Source organism: Drosophila elegans, unplaced genomic scaffold (assembly GCF_018152505.1).
Source record: "Drosophila elegans isolate 14027-0461.03 unplaced genomic scaffold, ASM1815250v1 contig_468, whole genome shotgun sequence".
Classification (NCBI taxonomy): domain Eukaryota; kingdom Metazoa; phylum Arthropoda; class Insecta; order Diptera; family Drosophilidae; genus Drosophila; species Drosophila elegans.
The window spans coordinates 2,777,497-2,794,215 of NW_024545855.1; the positions used below are offsets into that span (position 1 = coordinate 2,777,497).

The 16,719-nt window shown below is 49.1% G+C and overlaps 4 protein-coding genes across 5 annotated transcripts in view; 1 reads left to right on the forward strand and 3 right to left on the reverse strand.

The window, feature by feature from the left end:
* Window positions 1-173: 173 nt before the first annotated feature.
* On the reverse strand, window positions 174-4,103 carry LOC108143842 (nuclear hormone receptor HR96). The gene is made up of 6 exons (XM_017268393.2): window positions 3,140-4,103; window positions 3,022-3,078; window positions 2,125-2,966; window positions 1,011-1,220; window positions 728-940; window positions 174-668 (listed from the first exon to the last, which is right to left on the reverse strand). Exons 1-6 carry the CDS (start codon window positions 3,798-3,800, stop codon window positions 468-470), a joined length of 2,184 nt encoding a protein of 727 aa, XP_017123882.1. The 5' UTR covers window positions 3,801-4,103; the 3' UTR covers window positions 174-467.
* Window positions 4,104-4,528: 425 nt separating this feature from the next.
* Window positions 4,529-5,080, forward strand: LOC108143845 (ER membrane protein complex subunit 6). Its single transcript, XM_017268396.2, has 2 exons — window positions 4,529-4,742; window positions 4,800-5,080. Exons 1-2 carry the CDS (start codon window positions 4,610-4,612, stop codon window positions 5,006-5,008), a joined length of 342 nt encoding a protein of 113 aa, XP_017123885.1. The 5' UTR covers window positions 4,529-4,609; the 3' UTR covers window positions 5,009-5,080.
* LOC108143844 (beta-1,4-galactosyltransferase 7) lies at window positions 5,064-6,298 on the reverse strand. Of its 2 annotated transcripts, XM_017268395.1 has the most exons (4): window positions 6,253-6,268; window positions 6,085-6,191; window positions 5,401-6,022; window positions 5,064-5,340 (listed from the first exon to the last, which is right to left on the reverse strand). In XM_017268395.1, exons 2-4 carry the CDS (start codon window positions 6,179-6,181, stop codon window positions 5,091-5,093), a joined length of 969 nt encoding a protein of 322 aa, XP_017123884.1. In that variant the 5' UTR covers window positions 6,182-6,191; window positions 6,253-6,268; the 3' UTR covers window positions 5,064-5,090. The 2 variants fall into 2 exon arrangements, with proteins under 2 accessions (XP_017123884.1, XP_017123883.1); XM_017268394.2 differs by having other exon boundaries at window positions 6,085-6,298.
* Window positions 6,299-6,838: 540 nt separating this feature from the next.
* The window catches only part of LOC108143840 (titin), a 39,269-nt gene continuing 29,388 nt past the window's right edge, over window positions 6,839-16,719 (reverse strand). The window contains exons 7-8 of the mRNA XM_017268390.2: window positions 8,995-16,630; window positions 6,839-8,553 (exon numbers count right to left, since the gene is read on the reverse strand). Of these exons, the coding sequence (XP_017123879.1) occupies window positions 8,451-8,553; window positions 8,995-16,630 (7,739 nt within the window). The 3' untranslated portion in view covers window positions 6,839-8,450. The remainder of the gene's footprint in view (window positions 8,554-8,994; window positions 16,631-16,719) is intronic.

Consider the following 16,719-nt stretch of genomic DNA (forward strand, 5'->3'; position numbering starts at 1 on the left):
ATCTAATCAAAGAATAAGATTTATTAGGCAGTTTTTAAATGGAAAAAGTATTGGTTTATATTTTATCTTTATAAAACAGCCATGACAATATGACTATACAATTTTTACTATATTTTTGGGAAATGAATTTACCATTATAACATGGCAGTTTAAGATTTGAAATAAAGTCTTTATTTATTGCATCAGTGTTTAGTTTATTGGAAACTAGTTAAACGGTGTTCATTACATATAGATTGTGTTGCTTTGCACTTGGTATCCTAAATATGCTCTCTTTGATGTAGAAATATAAAATCTATGCAGTATATGCAAATCTAACAATCACATTCGATTTAAATCTAACATTATAAGCGACAGATAAAACAGACATCAACAACAACAACTACAGCTCGCTGATCATTTTATCATTTATCATTGGGCTTCAGCGTCGACATCGGCATTGAATGCCCAAAACCCGACACAAAATTGGTTTAGTGATTTTTTAAATCAAATATTTCACGCAGCAAGGGCTCCACCTGGGATGGGTTAACATTCAAATAGACATTAATTATGAACTTGTTCAGACGCTCTACATCTGAAATCTTTTGGATAAGCTTGATAAACGCGTTTCTCGCCTCACAGCCAGAATAAACACTCTCCAGATATCTTCGCAGAAGATAATAGTAGGAATTCTGTGGGTAAATTTGTTCGTTTTTTAAATGTAAGCAAAAAGGAAAGACTATTCGCATACCTGTTCCAATCTAATCACGTCTTTGTGTATCACTCGTGACCGAGCCGAGGTAAACAGGACAATGGCGCACATGATCAGGATAATGTTCTCGTCCATGCGCCACTTTTCGTCGAATGTGGTGATGAACTTCTGGTGCTCTTCGTAGATATTGCCCTCGGCGAACTTGAGCAGGTCAGTGCGTATGTTGCCCATGTTCTCTTTGGTGTGGGGTACCTGTAAATCACATATCACATCAGATTATGATTAACCCAATCGAATGACCAGACTTCTCATCGAAAAATACCTTCCAGGCGTCGCGATCGTCGTCGTAAATCATGGCCGAGCGCATTATCATCATTTCTGTGCAGCCACCTTTGAGCAGGGCCACCTGGTCCTCCTGGCACATGTCACGGAATGCTGTAATCTTTTTGGCCATCTTGATAAGCCGCTTGATGGCCACCGCCGTCAGATTGATCAGCTGCAAGAGCTTTGGGTTGTGGCGAGTATCGTCGGGCTGTGAGGTTGACAAAACAAACACAGGTGGCCATTACTATTATCGGCACTATCGTAAAGGCTTCTCCCTGGAAGGTGACTCAATCGAGCACCGCTTATCATAGCGCCCAACACCTGGCTATGCTCCATATTCCGTCAAATCTATATCGTTTTTCCTAATTAACAATACCGAAATGTGCTAATTGCGATGGGGCGCAAACGGTGAACAGTCTATGGCGACAATAAACGGCCAAATCGACGGTTGGAGGCTCATGAGCGCCTGCTGGCGCTCTTGATAATGGTTGATAGTGTCACAATTGGCACAGCCAGAGGCTGATAAAGCCATTGTCTGGCCTGCTCTTGGCAGACCAGACGCTCTGATTGCCTAAAAGCTAGGGTGGCTCGATTTATTAGACGACAATTCGGCGAATTACGAATGAGTCACGTTTGGATAACTATAAAACATTTCCCCAGGTCTAGTATAAATGTTGACACATTAAAACAAAATGGTATAAATAAGTCTAGGTTCATAGTTTAAGGTCAATTTAGGTAAACAAAGTTAAGTTGCATAAAAATTCGAATAAAGGCACACCGAAAAGTGACCTAAAATGCTGAAACATTTCCATTTCAACCACAAGGAACATTGACTTATGAAGTTCTATAAACTTTTTTCCTGAACCAAGACTCTTGGTCACCCCATTGAAACTGGTGTTTACATTTGGGTGAGACGCATTGCTGGGACCACAGAAATGGCTGGCTGAGACACACTGGCCCACAGGCCATCATCAAGATACGCATACTGAATCACCGATTGGCCACAAACTGCCAGGTGCCGAAAGTACATACACTGCGATTAGATAAGCCGGTGGTGTTGGAGCTACAAACGAAAGAACGATGGGCTTATGCCGTTGGCTAGGTTGCCTTACCTTAATGCGATCGTCGCCCATCATCAGGGCGCTGAGGTCTTCGTCCACGGGATCGTAGAGAGCCTCGCAGGCCACACGCAACTCCCGCAGCTTATTCTGCTCTGCCTCGTTCAGTTCGCGGTCCATTTGCAGACTGGATGGGGCGCAGATGGGCTGTTGCAGGTGCCGCTGCTGGCTGGCATTTCCGGCAGCATTGCAGCCGCCATGGCCGTTCGTCATGTAGGACGTCTCCTCCTTGACCCGCGAGGCCGAGTGCTGCAGGCTGTTGAAGGCCTGGTACTCAATGCGGATCACCTCCGACAGCACGGACTCGATCGAGTTGATGCTGAAGTCGCTGTCCAGGCTGGGCTCGTCGTTGTAGTTGGTCTGCATGAAGGTCTTCAGGTCGAAGTCCGGCGAGTTGGCTAGATAAGGCAAGGGGTGACTGCTCGAGCTTGTGCTGGGCTGCTCCATGGCACCTGGCGAGTGCTGGTACTGCAGGTCCACGGCGCCGTCATGTGGCGAAATGGGCGGGCTTCTATTGACCAGCATGCTCTGGATGACGGTGTCCACCCGCTCCGCCGGCGGAGGAGGCCTCACCGTTGGCTCCTTGGTGTCCAGCAGCAGTGGCTTGCGGTCCGCTGCAGCCAGCTGGGCTGCATTAGCTCCGCCGCCGCTTAGGATGCGGTTCAAGATGCGCAGTGCCTCGGCCGGAGTGTTCATAAACTTATTCATTATGTCTATGGCATCCTCCGGCGAGTGCATCAGGTTCTGCATGAACTCCACTACATCTGCCGGCGAGTCCACAATCTTCGAGATGATCTCCACGCCGTCCGTTGGACTGCTCATAAATTTTGTGAATACTATTAAATAAGAAACCATTAATAGGTTGTGCAACTATAATTGGAGTAGACTTACCTGTCAGCGCATTAAAGGGCGAGTTCATAAACTTGCTGATGATCTTAAGGGCGTCGCCTGCAACAAAATTAACAAAGATCAGAGGGGTTAAACAGAGGAGGCCAAGTGGAGCACCCACCTGGGTAGTCGATCAAGTGAGACACCAGCCTCAAAGCGTCCTTTTGCGAGCTGATCACCTTCTCCATCACCGAAATAGCCTCCTTCTGGGTGCGCATCAGCCGGTTGATGGCCTGCGAGGCCCTATCCGGATCGGATACGATCTGGTCGACGATCTTCTCGGCCGTCATCTGCAGCGGATTGACCTGTGTGGAGCTCGCTGAGTGTCCTCCGCTGGAACAATTGTTTGCGCCACTGTCCGCTGAGCCGCAGCTCTGCGAGTCCTGCGAGCCAGAGTAGAGCTCCAAATTGCTGCTGCTGCTGTCTGCAGGCGCCTTGTGGTCATCTGCGTCGTCACCCTCACCGCCATCTGTCCCGTTCTCCATAAGGCGCCGCTTGGCCCGGTTCGTCTCGATCTTGCGCCGTTTGATCAGCTTGTCCTCCTCGGACATGATGTTCTCGCTCTTCATTCCGATGTCCAGGCACTTGCGCAGGCGGCATTTCTGGCAGAAGCGGCGGGTGACCACAGTGATGTCGCAGTTTTGGTTAAAGGGGCAGGTGAACTGCTTCTTGGCCAGCGCGTTGCGGCGGAAAAAGGCCTTGCAGCTCTCGCAGGTGACCGCATTGAAGTTGTAGCCCAGCGCCTTGTCCCCGCACACCGCACAGTTCTTCGGCGGCGACATGTCGAGTGCTGCGGGGGCAGCTTTCAATTAGTGGGCCCTCTGATTGATTTTTTAATTGCCCTACTGGTGTGGAGCAGCTGGCAGAGGAGATGGTGGAGGCACTGGGTGGTAGGTGGCTTGGTTTGTGATGGATCAGGAGCTCCGTGGAATCAAAACAAGTGCGGGTGCGGCAGCATAGCAGTCAGTTAGTTTGTACCCACGTCAAACGCACGAATCGCACGCAGAATTCGGCCGATCGCGTTATCACCACATATTTTAATGAATTGCTGTCCGTCCGAGCTCTCCAGCCCAATCCCAATAACAACAAGCCACGAGCCCGGGCGAATGGCAAAACGCAATTGTGAGCCATTCAGCGGAAGTGTGAGCTCACATGCACTGACCAAAACAACAAATATAAAATATAAAAATATTTAATAACATAAAATCTATTTGGTTTGGGAAAATTACGTTTTTTAATAACTAGCATTTAAGCAACTTTTCCCTTCAAAATGCTTAATAATACAATAAGCCCCTAATCCCCATTGTTATAATATTTATTTTCAAGGTGTGTATATTTTGGGTCTCATGGTTGTAAATTCAAATTCAAATTTCAGCATTCTATAACCATGAAGTAAAACGTTTTTAAAATTAGTTAAAAAATTCCTTGTTTCCTAGTTTACTTCAAATGAATTTAATTAACATTGCAACGAAATATTGGTGGCTTTTTTTCCAGTGAGCATTTATCGGTCATCGACACTGCCTATCGATATAACTATCGGAATTCGCAGCCGGAGTAAATTTTGCTAGAAAATAAAAATTAATCAATTAAAATGAACCGAGTGAAGACCACACAGTCCAAGACGGGAGAGATTATCGCGTACAGCGAGGGCGCCATCCGGAACAACATATCCGCCGTGGAGTATTGCCGGACATCGATGGCCGCCATTTCGGGCTGCGCTGCTGGTAATTGGACTTAATTTGTGATCGGGTCAGCTGAATTAACTTCCCCCCAATTTGCAGGTATTCTTGGACTGAGCGGAACCCTGGGCTTCCTGTTCTACTTCCTGTCCGTGTTCGTGCTCTGGATCCTGGTGCTCCTCAAGTCGGGAACCCAGTGGCGCAAGTTCTTCATCAACCGCAGAAATCTGCTGACCAACCAGTTCATGGGCGGCCTTTGCACCTACGTGCTCTTCTGGACATTCCTCTACGGCATGGTTCACGTGTACTAGCACTAGCCCATTTGCAAAACACACAACACATATATAGCGAAATAAACATAGGATCTTTGGTTTAACACACAACCCATATTCATCAGGTTTGTACCGCCGAGGCAACTGCTGCCGTTCCGGAGCAGTCGCACCACGGCGTTTTATTAAGATCACAATCGAGCAAAATGTTGAGGATGGTCACCGGCACCTTGTCAACGATCATTTCGTGCACCTTGAGTATTTTGTACTTGACATTGTCCAGGCCCGTCTTGTGGTCCCGCTTGCGGGTCATCTCCTTCTGGTTGAAGCACTTCTGAGTGTCCCGCTTGCGATGATGGCGGTTGTGGATATGACTGAAGGCATAATAGTAGTAAATACACCTGTCATACTATTTACTGGAGATCTATTCTCACCTAAATGTATCGTTAGTGCCAGTCTTAATGTTCTGTGGCCGCGTCACCTGCAGTCCTGCATCCCGGATCCGCACGAAGAACTCATCGTCCTCCAGTCCCCAGCCCCAGTACTGGTTGGACATGCCGTTCATCTGCTGAAAGTGCTCGCGCCGCACCAGCAGTATGCCACCCACGAAGTTCTCGTAGTGGTACTTCGGATGCAGCTTGGGTCCGGCAATGTGGAGCGGGCCCAGACTGCTGGGATACTCGTAATGCAGATTGTCATTCAAGGGCAGCAGATCCACATCGTGCATGGCTATGTAGTCATACACATCGCTGGCAAATTGAAAGCCCACGTTGATAAGTGAGGCGCGATTGAAGCGGAACCTGTCCATCTGGTTCAGCACGAAGATGTGATGCGCCACGCCCTGGCGCCGCAGGAAGGCGGTCATGTGGGGCACGAACTGGAGGAGCTCCTCGAATCGATCCCGGAAGGGAACCAGCAGGGCCATCTTGTGCGCGGAGGCACCATGGTCATGGGGATGCTGGTGGAGCTTTTCCGCCAAGGGCTCCTTTTGCACAGCAACTCCTCCTCCGGCGCCCGTCAGCTTGGCCAGGGGATTGGACAACGGACAGACACAGTCTATAAAAAGAGCCATGGCTGGTCAGTATTTTTAGCCGGGTCTTCATATTTCGCATACGCACCCGAGCCCAGGGGCATAAAACTGAGCACCGCAATCCCGCCCAGGCAGAAGGACAGGCCGCAGACGAAGAGCCAGTTTATGGTGGATATATTCACCATTTGGAGGAGCCTATATATAGAGAAGTCGAGTGGTTTAAATGAGTTCAGGCCATAAGCGGAAAATATCAAACACTTATTGGCAGCCGGCTAGAAGTGTGAACGTTGGTGGACTGTTTAAAAATACCACACGAACCAATCATGTACAAAAGATTATTGGGATATTGCAGAATGGAAACATCAAAGTCTTATACAGTATGGTGAGTAAAAAGAAACGTTTTTTCAAAATACGTTTATAAAACACATTTATTTATCCAAAATATAAAAGATTTCTGATTGATGAACTTCCTACATAAATATTTCGTTGAGCAGGAGTCGTTAAAAATACCAGTTAAAACGTAAAATGACAACGAAATGGGATATATTAAAAACTGGGTTTTAAAAAGAAAAATGAAGCAATTATAGCTAGGCTCTATAAACTGAAGTCTTTTACCCAGCAGCGAAGTGGTAAATGGGGTGGATCAATAACTTCTGGCTAAAAAATATTGGATTAGATTTATGTAAAGCAAAAAGCTATTTCATTGTATATTTTCCAAAAAAATGTTTTGCCCCTTCATTTCGTTTATTACCTTTAATTAGTTAACTTTCGATAGCAATTACTTACAAAATAAATAGTACCCATAATCTATCTCATTTGGCTTCAAAAAAATATTCCCGTTATACATTTCAATAAAAAGCGTTGTATTTATTTATTAGATTACAAAGAATAGCTGCATATAAATTATGATAAGGTATGGAAACACAAGAGCTGTTCTTAAAAGACATATCAAATAAATAAGATCTAAATTAAAATTTATTTATTTATTTTTAAAATTAAATACTTAGGGCTACAACTATATTTAGAGATTATATAAATCTAATTGATGTTCGTATTCATTCGGCGTGGATGAGACGCTTCAAGTTTACGGCGTATTGCTATAGCTCAAGTGACTGAAAATCCGGGCGTTGCGTTCTAATAAAGTATAATAGCCAGCGCGGCAGCTGGCGTTAAAAAAAAATAGTTTACAAAGTTAACTCCTTCCCGATCTGGGTGATTTTCAGTCAGTCGAGCAGTAGCCATAGCCGAACAGTGTGTTCCTTCTTTCGGTTCCGTATTTTTAGTTTCCGTTTCAGTTGATCTAAAAATTCTATGTAGACTTCACGGTTTGTCCACCTCATTTTCATTTCGAGGTGCTGCGGGCAAAGTACAAATTTAATCCGTTAAAAACTATGCAATTTGTGCGTTCGTTTGTAAAATTGCTATAAAAACTAGTTCGTTCGTTTCTCCACTCTACACGTATTTTTTGTATATAAAAGTATAAAAGCTTGGAATAGTTCATAGAAGATACAGTTTCTCAACTCAACTCAACTCAATTTGATATTCAACTGGTCCGATCCGATCCGATTTGATCTAATCTGATCTGATTTGATTACAAATCGATCAATCGGGTTGTGTGCGCGTGTTACAGGCGGATTCCGTTGCTCTTGCAACAAAAGAAGACTAGAAGCAACAATTATACACAAAAATAATAATGTTTAAAATAAGGTGACTAAAATACTATAAAAGCGCATTGGAGAAGAGTGAGCCGCCGGACGGATACAGATTAGCAAGTGTAGAATCCGGTCCGGCGGCCGAATGCCGTGGCATCGTAACGCCATTGATTGCGGTTGATCCGGATCCGGAATATATTCGCTATACATATGTGGTGTTTGTGTTTGGGTGCTTGATTGAGAGTCTCCTGAAAGCGATTGTATGGCGGGCACGGCGGACACACAATGAACGACCTTACAAGGCACGCGCTACGTCGGCTGCTATATGCTGTTGGCTATATGTCCTGTCACTAGGGTCACAAGCCCAAAATACTAGTACACATACAAATAAGTAATCGTTTTAAGTGAGCGCGTCTAAATTAATTGCACCTATACTATGTATACAGTACAATATCACTGGTTGCTTCGTCACCGTAACCTAATCCGAAACAAGTGGGCTGGTCGTAATCCAATTGAAAGAGTGCGAATGTGTGTCGGCAAACCCAAAATTAACACTATTGCATCTGGTCCTGGTTAACTATTGCTTTTGGCACCTATTCTATTCCGATTCCGATTTCGAGATTCTGTTTCTGGTTTCTGGCTATATTAGTGATCTCTATTGCTATTGCTGCTAGTTGGCGAGTGGTGCTATCTGGTCTGGTTGATTCTGGTTCTGGTTCTGGTTGTGGTTCGTCGGTTCGTGATTGTTGTCTGCAGTGCTTAAGAATTAGTTAAATTATATTTAGTGAGCATGGCTGGTGGTTCATCTCTTGCGTCCCGACACCACGGCCGCCATCACCTGCTGCATGGTGGGTTCGGGGACGCACTGCTGGGGATCGCACTTCATCTTGCCGTCGCCGCCGCAACTGAAATGGGTAAAAGATATCCAGGTTAATGTTGAATCAGTTGACTTGGTGTTCTTTATAGCAGGGTTTGAAAATCACCTTCATCTGTGCTCGACCAATTTTTTAAATGCAAGCAAAGCACATTACAAAAAATGCATTATTTTTTTTGGCTGTACAGTGAAAGCATGCTTTTGCTTCGACTTTAGAAGCAAGGCTTCATTAATGATAGCAAAGCAAAAGCCAAACAACGTTTATTAAAAATAATGCATTGTTTGCTTTTCTTTGCTGTGAAAGCATGCTTTTGCTTCGACTATTTGAGTGAACAGTCGGGTGTTGCTTTACTGTCCAAAATCGGAAGCAATACTTCCGCTTTCGCAGATATTACTTTGCTTGCACAGCAACAGCGCTGTCAAAGCATTGAATCATTTTCAAGCCCTGCTAGTTTCCTTTGCTTGTACTTACGTGCAGCTGATGCAGGGTCCGCTGGTGGACTCGATCTGCTCGCCCACGCGGTAGGATCGACCGTTGATCAGGCAGCCGGTGTGCTTCACCGCCTCGCCGTGCGAGTAGTGCAGGAAGTGGGGCGGCAGGGTGGTGCTGGTGGTGGTCGTGCTCGTGGTGATGTTCAGCACGGCGGCCATCGAAACAGGGCACTCGTAGCGCGGACAGCAGAAGCCGGAGATGGGCTCCTCGTGGCAGCCGGCGATTGGCGGCGGACACGATTGCTGCAGGCAGATGATGTCGCTTCGGAAGCAGAAGCAGAAGTCGCATGGATCGTCACGTGGAATCTGCTGGGCGGACACGTACAGCTTGCCGGCATAGCGGCAAGTTCCGGGTCCGAAGACCTCCTCCTCATCGTACTCGTCCTCGTACTCGGGGGCGTGGCCGTGGCCGTAGGGCGGTGGAGTGATGGGCTGTTGCTGTTGGCTGGCCACCGTCGTCGTGGTCGCTGGAGCTTCTGTGGTGGTGCTGCTGGTGCTGGAACTACTTAATTTCTCGGTGGTGTTCTCTTCATCAGTCTCCTCGCCCACTCGGTCATCGATGGCTGGCTTTTGAGTGGTACTACTGGGCAGGTGGGAGAACAGTGGGTGCACAGTGCTGGTGGTGACAGCCTCTTCACTTGGCTTAGTAATCTCAGAGACAACGGCGGGTACTTCAGGCTCTTCCTCGGTCTCCTTGCTCTCTTCCTCCTTGTCAGCTGCTTCCGTAACTGGAGCATGCTCCTCCTCAGACTCAACGGACTCTTCACCCTCCTCGGTGGAATCCAAGCTAGGCTTCACTACTGGCTCCGGAGTGGTCTTCTCGCTATCCGCCTCTGGCTGTTCCGTGGTCTTCTCAGGCACCTCCTTCTCAGGTTCTTGTTGTTCTGTGGGTTTTTCTGGAACCTCCTCCTCCAGTTCTGGTTGTTCCGTGGCCTTCTCTGGCACTTCCTCCTTTTCCATTTCTGGAGCCGCAGTTTCGGGCACAATCTCCGCCTCTGTGACTGGAGATTCGGATGGAACGGCAGGAGCCGGAGTGGGTGGCTTCAGTTTGGCATCAGCCTTGGGCTCATCAGTAGTATCTTCGGCATCATCGACAGCTGGTTCGGTGCTCTCTTCACCAACATCCTCAGCAGCAGAAGGCTGCTCGCTGCTTGGCTCCACATCGGAAGCAACTGGAGCAACTGTAGCAGGAATCTTTTCATCATCCATAGGAGCTGCAGTGGCTGGAATCTTCTCTTCATCCAAGGGAGCTGCTGTCGCTGAAATCTTTTCTTCATCCAAAGGAGCAGCAGTGACTGAAACCGTAATTTCGTCAGCAGCCTGAGAAGCCACTGTGACTGGAATCCTATCTGCATCTTGAGGAGATTCAGTAGCATCCTGGGGAGCCTCTGAGCTTGAAGTTTTATCAGCATCCTGGGGAACCTCTGAGCTTGGAGTCTTATCAGAATCCTTTGGAGTCTCTGGGCTTGGAGTCTTATCAGCATCCTGGGGAGCCTCTGAGCTTGGAGTCTTATCAGCATCCTGGGGAGCTTCTGTGATTGGAGTCTTATCAGCGTCCTGGGGAGCCACGGTAACTGGAGTCTTGTCAGCATCCTGAGGAGACACAGTAATAGGAGACTGGTCTTCGTCCTCGGTGGATGTGGACGCAGACTCATCGGCGGCATGCGGGGCAATAGTCTGGGACATGACTTCTTCCATGGGCTTCTTGTCGATCTCCTCGGCAGAAGGAAGATCCACTGAAGGAGTGGTAGCATCAGCAGTGGAGTCAGCAGCTGGCGATGCAGGAGAAACTGTGCTGGGAGCCTCATCCTCTTCGGCAATGGGAGAATCGGTGGACACATCAATGCTGGTCTTGGAACCGTCCTGAGGAGCAAAAACTTCCTTATCATCGACAATTGGTTGCACAGTGACGGCACCCTTTAAGTCATCTTCCTGGACAGCAGGCAAGGCTGGACTAGCATCGGTAGTGATATCAATATCTTCCTTCTCCTGAGATTGGGTGCTGGACTCCTCCTTGGCAGGACCAGATGTGGAAGAGTCATCGATGGGTCCAGAAGTGGCGGATACAGTCTCATCAATGGGTTGTTCATCAGATTTAGGCTTAGTTGTGGACTCCACTTCTTGTTCATCCAGTGCGGGTTCCTTTTCGGAAGGCTTGGGACTTTCAGCAGCAGGGGCGATTGTTGGTTTGATTTCATCTCCCTCCTCCTCAGATGGAGTAACATCTTCCTCCTTTTCGGTATCTCCACCAGCAGCCAGGTCGGGAACTTGGGTTGCAGGCTCAGGTTTCTCCTTTTCGTCCACGGGTAGCTTGTCTTCAGAGTCTGGTGCCCTCTCGGTGGAAGATGGTGCCACTTCCTTGGTGTCATCAACTCCTGCAGGAGAGGCAGTAGTGACCTCTGGACTCTCGTCTTCTTCACTGGACGCAGAGGAAGCCTCTTCATCTGCGGCAACGGGAGCAGTGGTTGGTTCAGCTGGCAGTTCGGTAGAGATTTCGGGAATCTTTTCAACTGGTGCCTGTGTCGTGGATGAGGGCTGTTTGTCTTCGGGCTGCTCATCAGCTGTTGCTTCAGTCGATGACGCGACTTCTTCGACCGATTCTGAAGATCCTTCCTCGGGAGCATCAGTAGATGCAGCCTGGGTTTCAAGCTTATCTTCTGGTGTAGTAATCTTGACTGGTGCCTCAGTTGATATCTCCTGTTCTGTGGGCTTCTCTTCTTCAGATGGCTCTTCTCCAGTTGGTTTGTCCTCCTCAGCAAGTTTCTTTTCTCCAGTTGGTTTTTCTTCCTCCGTTGGTTTCTCTTCTCTAGTTGGTTTCTCCTCCTCAGTAGGTTTCTTTTCTCCAGTTGGTTTCTCCTCCTCAGTTGGCCTTTCATCCTTCTCAGAGATAGGCGCAACAGTGGTGGCTTCCTGATCGATTTCAACTGATGGAATAGAGGTGACAGCAGGTTCCTTCTCACCAATGCTTGGAGCAGTACTGGTTTCGTCTTCCTTTGCAATATCGGCTTCAGTGGAGGACTGCGGAATCTCAGCAAGTACCTCTTCGGGCAGTCTCTGGACAACGGGCACCTCATCAACGGACGTTGGTGCTGTAGTTTCAGTGGTTTCCTCCTCTGGAGTCTTGGCGGGAGCTTCAGGTTTTTCTTCGGCCACCTGAGATGGCGTCTGATCCGTGGATATTTCCTTATCTTGTTCCTCAGAGGAATCAGTAACGGGTGTAGGCGCTTCAGTTACGGTTTCCTTTTCTACATCTTCGTCCGGCTTGGCAGTAGGAGCAGAAGTGGCAGTGGGTTCCTCATCGGGAGTGATACTACTTGAAGGAATCTTTTCACCAGCAGGAGCCACAGTTGTGGGAACTTCTGATTCAAGGATTTCCTTGCTCTCATCAGAGGCAGGAGCTCCAGTGGAGGGTTCAACAGACTCTTCCTTAGTAGGAGCAGCAGTGGTTTCACGATCGGTGTCAGGCTCGATCTCATTTTCAGCTGAAGTAGCTGTAGATGACTCGTCTTCAATGGGCTTTTGTATATCTTCAACTGGGCTCTCTGGTTTCTGTTCACCTTCGACTGGTTTCGGCTCAATTTCATCCTTCGTTGGAGCAGGGGTTGTGATTGCAATAGGAAGTTCCTCCTCTTCATCGCCAGCAGATGGGGCAACGGTGGTGACCTTTTCGGCCTCGACAGTTTGCTCGGTGCTTGGAGTCTTGTCCTCATCAGCAGATTCAGGGGCAGGAGCAGAAGCGGGAGCAGGAGTAGCATCGCCCTCGATTTCATTGTCGGACTCCGAAGTCTCATCAGCGGTTTCCTTTTCACCCTCAACACTTGCTTCAGTGCTAATATCAGTCTCAGTAGAGGACTCTTCCTCGACTGGTTTCTCCTCTGGCTGTGTGGGTAGTTTATGTCCGTGCTCGGCTGGCTTATCAGTACTAATTTCACTTTCAATAGGCACAGAGGTGGCAGGAACGATATCTTCATTACCAGCAGTTTCCTTTTCGTCAGGAACAGCAACCTTCGATGGAGAAACGGTTGTGAGTTTATCAGATCCTTCAATCTCATCTCCAGCTGGAGCACTGGTCGAAACTTCGGGAACCTTGTCGGATTCTGGAGCCTGGGTAGCTGGAGCTGGTTCCTCCGCCTCTGCTTTCTTGTCGGTATCAGAAGTTGGCAGTTCAGTGGAGGGCTCTGGCGTCTCCTTCTCGGGTTGAGCAGTACTGGCAAGGACTTCATCATCAGGAATTGGCTCTGGTTCAGCAGGAATCTTTTCATCGACCGGCTCATGTGTTTCTTCAATGGGAGCAACTGTGGTGGCCAGTTTGTCTTCAGTCTCCTTCTCGGCATCGTCGGCAAATTGAGATGGAGTTGAAGCCTCTGGCTGCTCCGTGGCCGCCACGAAATCATCGTCTGTCTTCTTCTCGTCCTCGGGCTTGGGTTCCTTATCAACGGGTTTCTTATCCTTGGATTCATCAACTGGTTTCTTGTCCTCCTCGGATTCATCAATTGGTTTCTCATCCTCAACGGTTTCAGTGGAGGTTTCAACTGGTTTTTGAACCTCCTCGGATTCGTCAACTGGTTTCTTATCAGTCCTAGCAGTGGTAGATTCAGCAACCTGGATAGGAACTGTAGTCACTGGCTGGATCTCTTCTTCATCGGGCTTGACATGAGAAAGAGGCTGTTCAGTAATGCCAGTAGGCATGATAACGTCCTTGGGAATTTCCTCGGTGCTGATCTCAGAGACATCCTCATCGATCTTGTCGTCGGGTTTGGCAGTGGAGTCCTGCTCTTTCTCGACGCTTTCAATGCTCTCATCGCAGTTGTAAGTGGGACAACAACCATCCACAAGATCGGCAGCCACGGTGCATTTCTCCAGGTTCTCGGGCAACTTGCACTCCATCTGTTGGCAGGCCACGAGGCTGCTGACACATCTGCAGGACACATCGCAGGGAGCGGTGGCGGGTACAATGGTGTTGTTGGCATAGGTCTTACCCTCCACCAGGCAGTCACCTTCGCCTGGAATGACGGCGGGCAAATCCATGGCGGGCAAGGGCTGATCCTCGCTACTAGGCGGCTGGGTTGTCTTCTCTGACTCCTCGAAGTCGTTGCGATTGTCAACTGTGGCAGGACTGCTGGATGGAATATGCTGGGGCACTGGTTTGGATGGCTCCTCTTCTTGGACAGAGGGTTCAGTCGCAGTGGGCTCATCTTCGGTAGAATCCTTATCTCCGGCAGGTGGCAGGTAAACGGAGGTTGGCTTATCTGTGGCGGCTTCGTCACTGGTCTGACTGACTGGCTGACTGGAAGGCACAATGTCAGATTTAGCCGGCAGTTCAGTGCTTGTTTGCGCAACATCCTCATCCTTCTGATCCTTGTCTGGCACCTCCTGTTTGTCAACGGGTGCACTAGTGGAGGTCTCGATTTCGGCTGCTTCAGTTGAGGACTCCTCTTCGGTCTTCTCAGTGGTTGTGGTCTTGGCAGTTGTGCTCGTGACAGCATCATAGACTGGCAGATCTGTGGCATCCTCTTCGACCTCTCCGGATTCTTTGTCATCTTTCTCGGCAGTGGGTTCGGTAACTCCGGCTTCGTCCTTATCGCCAGCTCGTGCAGGTGCAACTGAAGTATCCTGGACACCTTCGGTCGAGGAGGCCATTGTTGGGGCACCTGTCGAGCTGGGCAGATCTCCCTCTTCCACTGGCAACTCGGTAGAGTCCTCAGCAGCTGGGGGCTGCTCTCCCAAGGTCTTTGGTGTTGTGGCCTTAACAATCTCCTCTTCAGCACTGACATCTTCAGTTGGAATGGGTGTTCCAGCAATGGCTTCTTCCACGGTCTCAGCAAATGGCGTTGTTGGTTTGGCCAAGTCCTCGACTTCTTCCACTGAAGCATCCGTGGCGGTATCTGGTTCCATCTCAGTTTCATCTCCGGTTTTAGGAGCTGAAGTGGTAGCCTTAACGATCTCCTCTTCGCCGCTGACTTCTCCGGCAGGAGTGGTTGCCTTGATGATCTCTTCTTCGGCTTCGCTGCTGGCTTCTCCGGCCGGTGTGGTTCCCTTGACGATTTCCTCTTCAGCTTCGCTGCTAGATTCTCCGGCAGGAGTGGTACCCTTGACGATCTCCTCTTCAGCTTCGCTGCTGGATTCTGCGGCCGGAGTGGTTCCCTTGATGATTTCTTCTCCGGCAGGAGTGGTTTCCTTGACGATCTCCTCTTCTCCCTCACTGCTGGCTTCTTCGGCAGGTGTGGTTTCCTTGACAATCTCCTCTTCAATCTCACTGCTTGCTTCTCCTGCAGGAGTGGTGCCCTTGACGATGTCCTCTTCACCCTCACTGCTGGCTTCCTCTTGGGATTCAGTGGGCTTCGCTGGTTCCACATCATCGGTGGCTGACGGAACTGGAGTGGGCTTGTCTGCCTCTTGCTCCTTACTCTCCTCTGGAGCTGAAGTGGCTTCCTGTTCAGTTTCATCGCTTGCCGTCGGAGCTGAAGTGGATTCGACTTCGCTGTCCTCCTCAGCGCTTTCCTCTGGAGCCACAGTGGGTTTGATTGCCTGCTCTTCTTCACCGCTTCCCTCGGCGGGCTTGAGTTCCTCCTCCTTTTCGTCGCTTGCCACTGGAGCGGTAGTGGGCTTCGCCTCCTCTTGAGTTTCCTCTGGAGCTGCTGTGACCTTGACATCCTTCTCTTCTTCACCGCTTCCTTCCTCCAGAGAAGGCTCTCCGGCTGGCGTGGGCTTAGCGACGTCCTCTTCTTCCGTTGGCGCCGAGGTGGTGGCCTTAACCACTTCCTCCTCCGGACTGGCCTTGGCTGGAGCGGAAGTGCTGACCTCGATGAGTTCATCCTCAGTGACTTCCTGCTCGGGAATCTGAGCAGGCTTGGAATCATCCTCTTCGCCGCTACCCTCGGGTTCTGGAGTGGTGACAATCTTGAGAATCTCCTCCTCGGCGATGGCTTCGGTGGACGGTTCCTTGGGTTCCTCGGTGGACGATGGCACATCGATCCTGGAATCGGAGGCAATGCCAGCAGTAGAGGATTCGGGCTCGAAGGAGAAGTCCTTTTCGTCCGTGACGTGCACTGGAGCAACCGTGGTGGCCTTAACCTTCTCCTCCTCGTCTTCGTCCTCAATCTCACCGCTGCCCAGCTCCACGGATGGAACATCGGTAGCGCTGTCCTTATCCTTATCCTGATTTTTCTCCTCGTCATCAATGTGCTCCTGCAGATCAACATCCTCCTTGGGAATCTCAGCATGGATACCCTTGGATGGCACCGAAGTAACACTCTCCGCTGTGGTGACCTCAATAATTTCGGTGGTGGCACTATCGTCCTTGCAGACATAATTGCTCGGGCAGCACTGGCCCTCGGCAGCTGGCATTGCTTGACAGGACTTTCCATCGGCCCCTATCATGGGCATCTCGCATTCCTGAACGGCGCACACGATGTCTCCGCGCATGCAGTAGCAGTGCTCGCAGGCATTCTTACCCCTCAGCGAGGCTCCATCAGCGTATACCTCGCCATCGTGGATGCAGTCGGTGGTGGTTGGTGGTGTCATGGTGCTTTCCAGGATGAATCCAGTTGTAGGGCGCACAGTGGTCGTTGTGGTGGTGGTCGACTGCTCCACAAAGTCCAGCTCGTTCTCATGGTCTGCAAAAGGAAATGTAATTTGTGAGTAAAGAACATTTTTTTTAATTAGCCTAATGATTTAAAAAAGGTAAGAATGAGCTTTAAATTTT

Bases quoted from the DNA above. Each gene is read 5' to 3' on its own strand.
- LOC108143842 (XM_017268393.2), bottom strand. From the start codon at position 3,800: ATGTCGCCGCCGAAGAACTGTGCGGTGTGCGGGGACAAGGCGCTGGGC. The intron at 3,079-3,139 runs GTGGGTGCTCCA...ATTTTGTTGCAG, and splicing joins TCACTTGATCGACTACCCAG to GCGACGCCCTTAAGATCATC. The intron at 1,221-2,124 runs GTAAGGCAACCT...TCAACCTCACAG, and splicing joins TGGGCGACGATCGCATTAAG to CCCGACGATACTCGCCACAA.
- LOC108143845 (XM_017268396.2), top strand. From the start codon at position 4,610: ATGAACCGAGTGAAGACCACACAGTCCAAGACGGGAGAGATTATCGCG. The intron at 4,743-4,799 runs GTAATTGGACTT...CCCAATTTGCAG, and splicing joins CATTTCGGGCTGCGCTGCTG to GTATTCTTGGACTGAGCGGA.
- LOC108143844 (XM_017268394.2), bottom strand. From the start codon at position 6,181: ATGGTGAATATATCCACCATAAACTGGCTCTTCGTCTGCGGCCTGTCC. The intron at 6,023-6,084 runs GTGCGTATGCGA...CTCTTTTTATAG, and splicing joins TTTTATGCCCCTGGGCTCGG to ACTGTGTCTGTCCGTTGTCC. The intron at 5,341-5,400 runs GTGAGAATAGAT...TTATGCCTTCAG, and splicing joins GGCACTAACGATACATTTAG to TCATATCCACAACCGCCATC.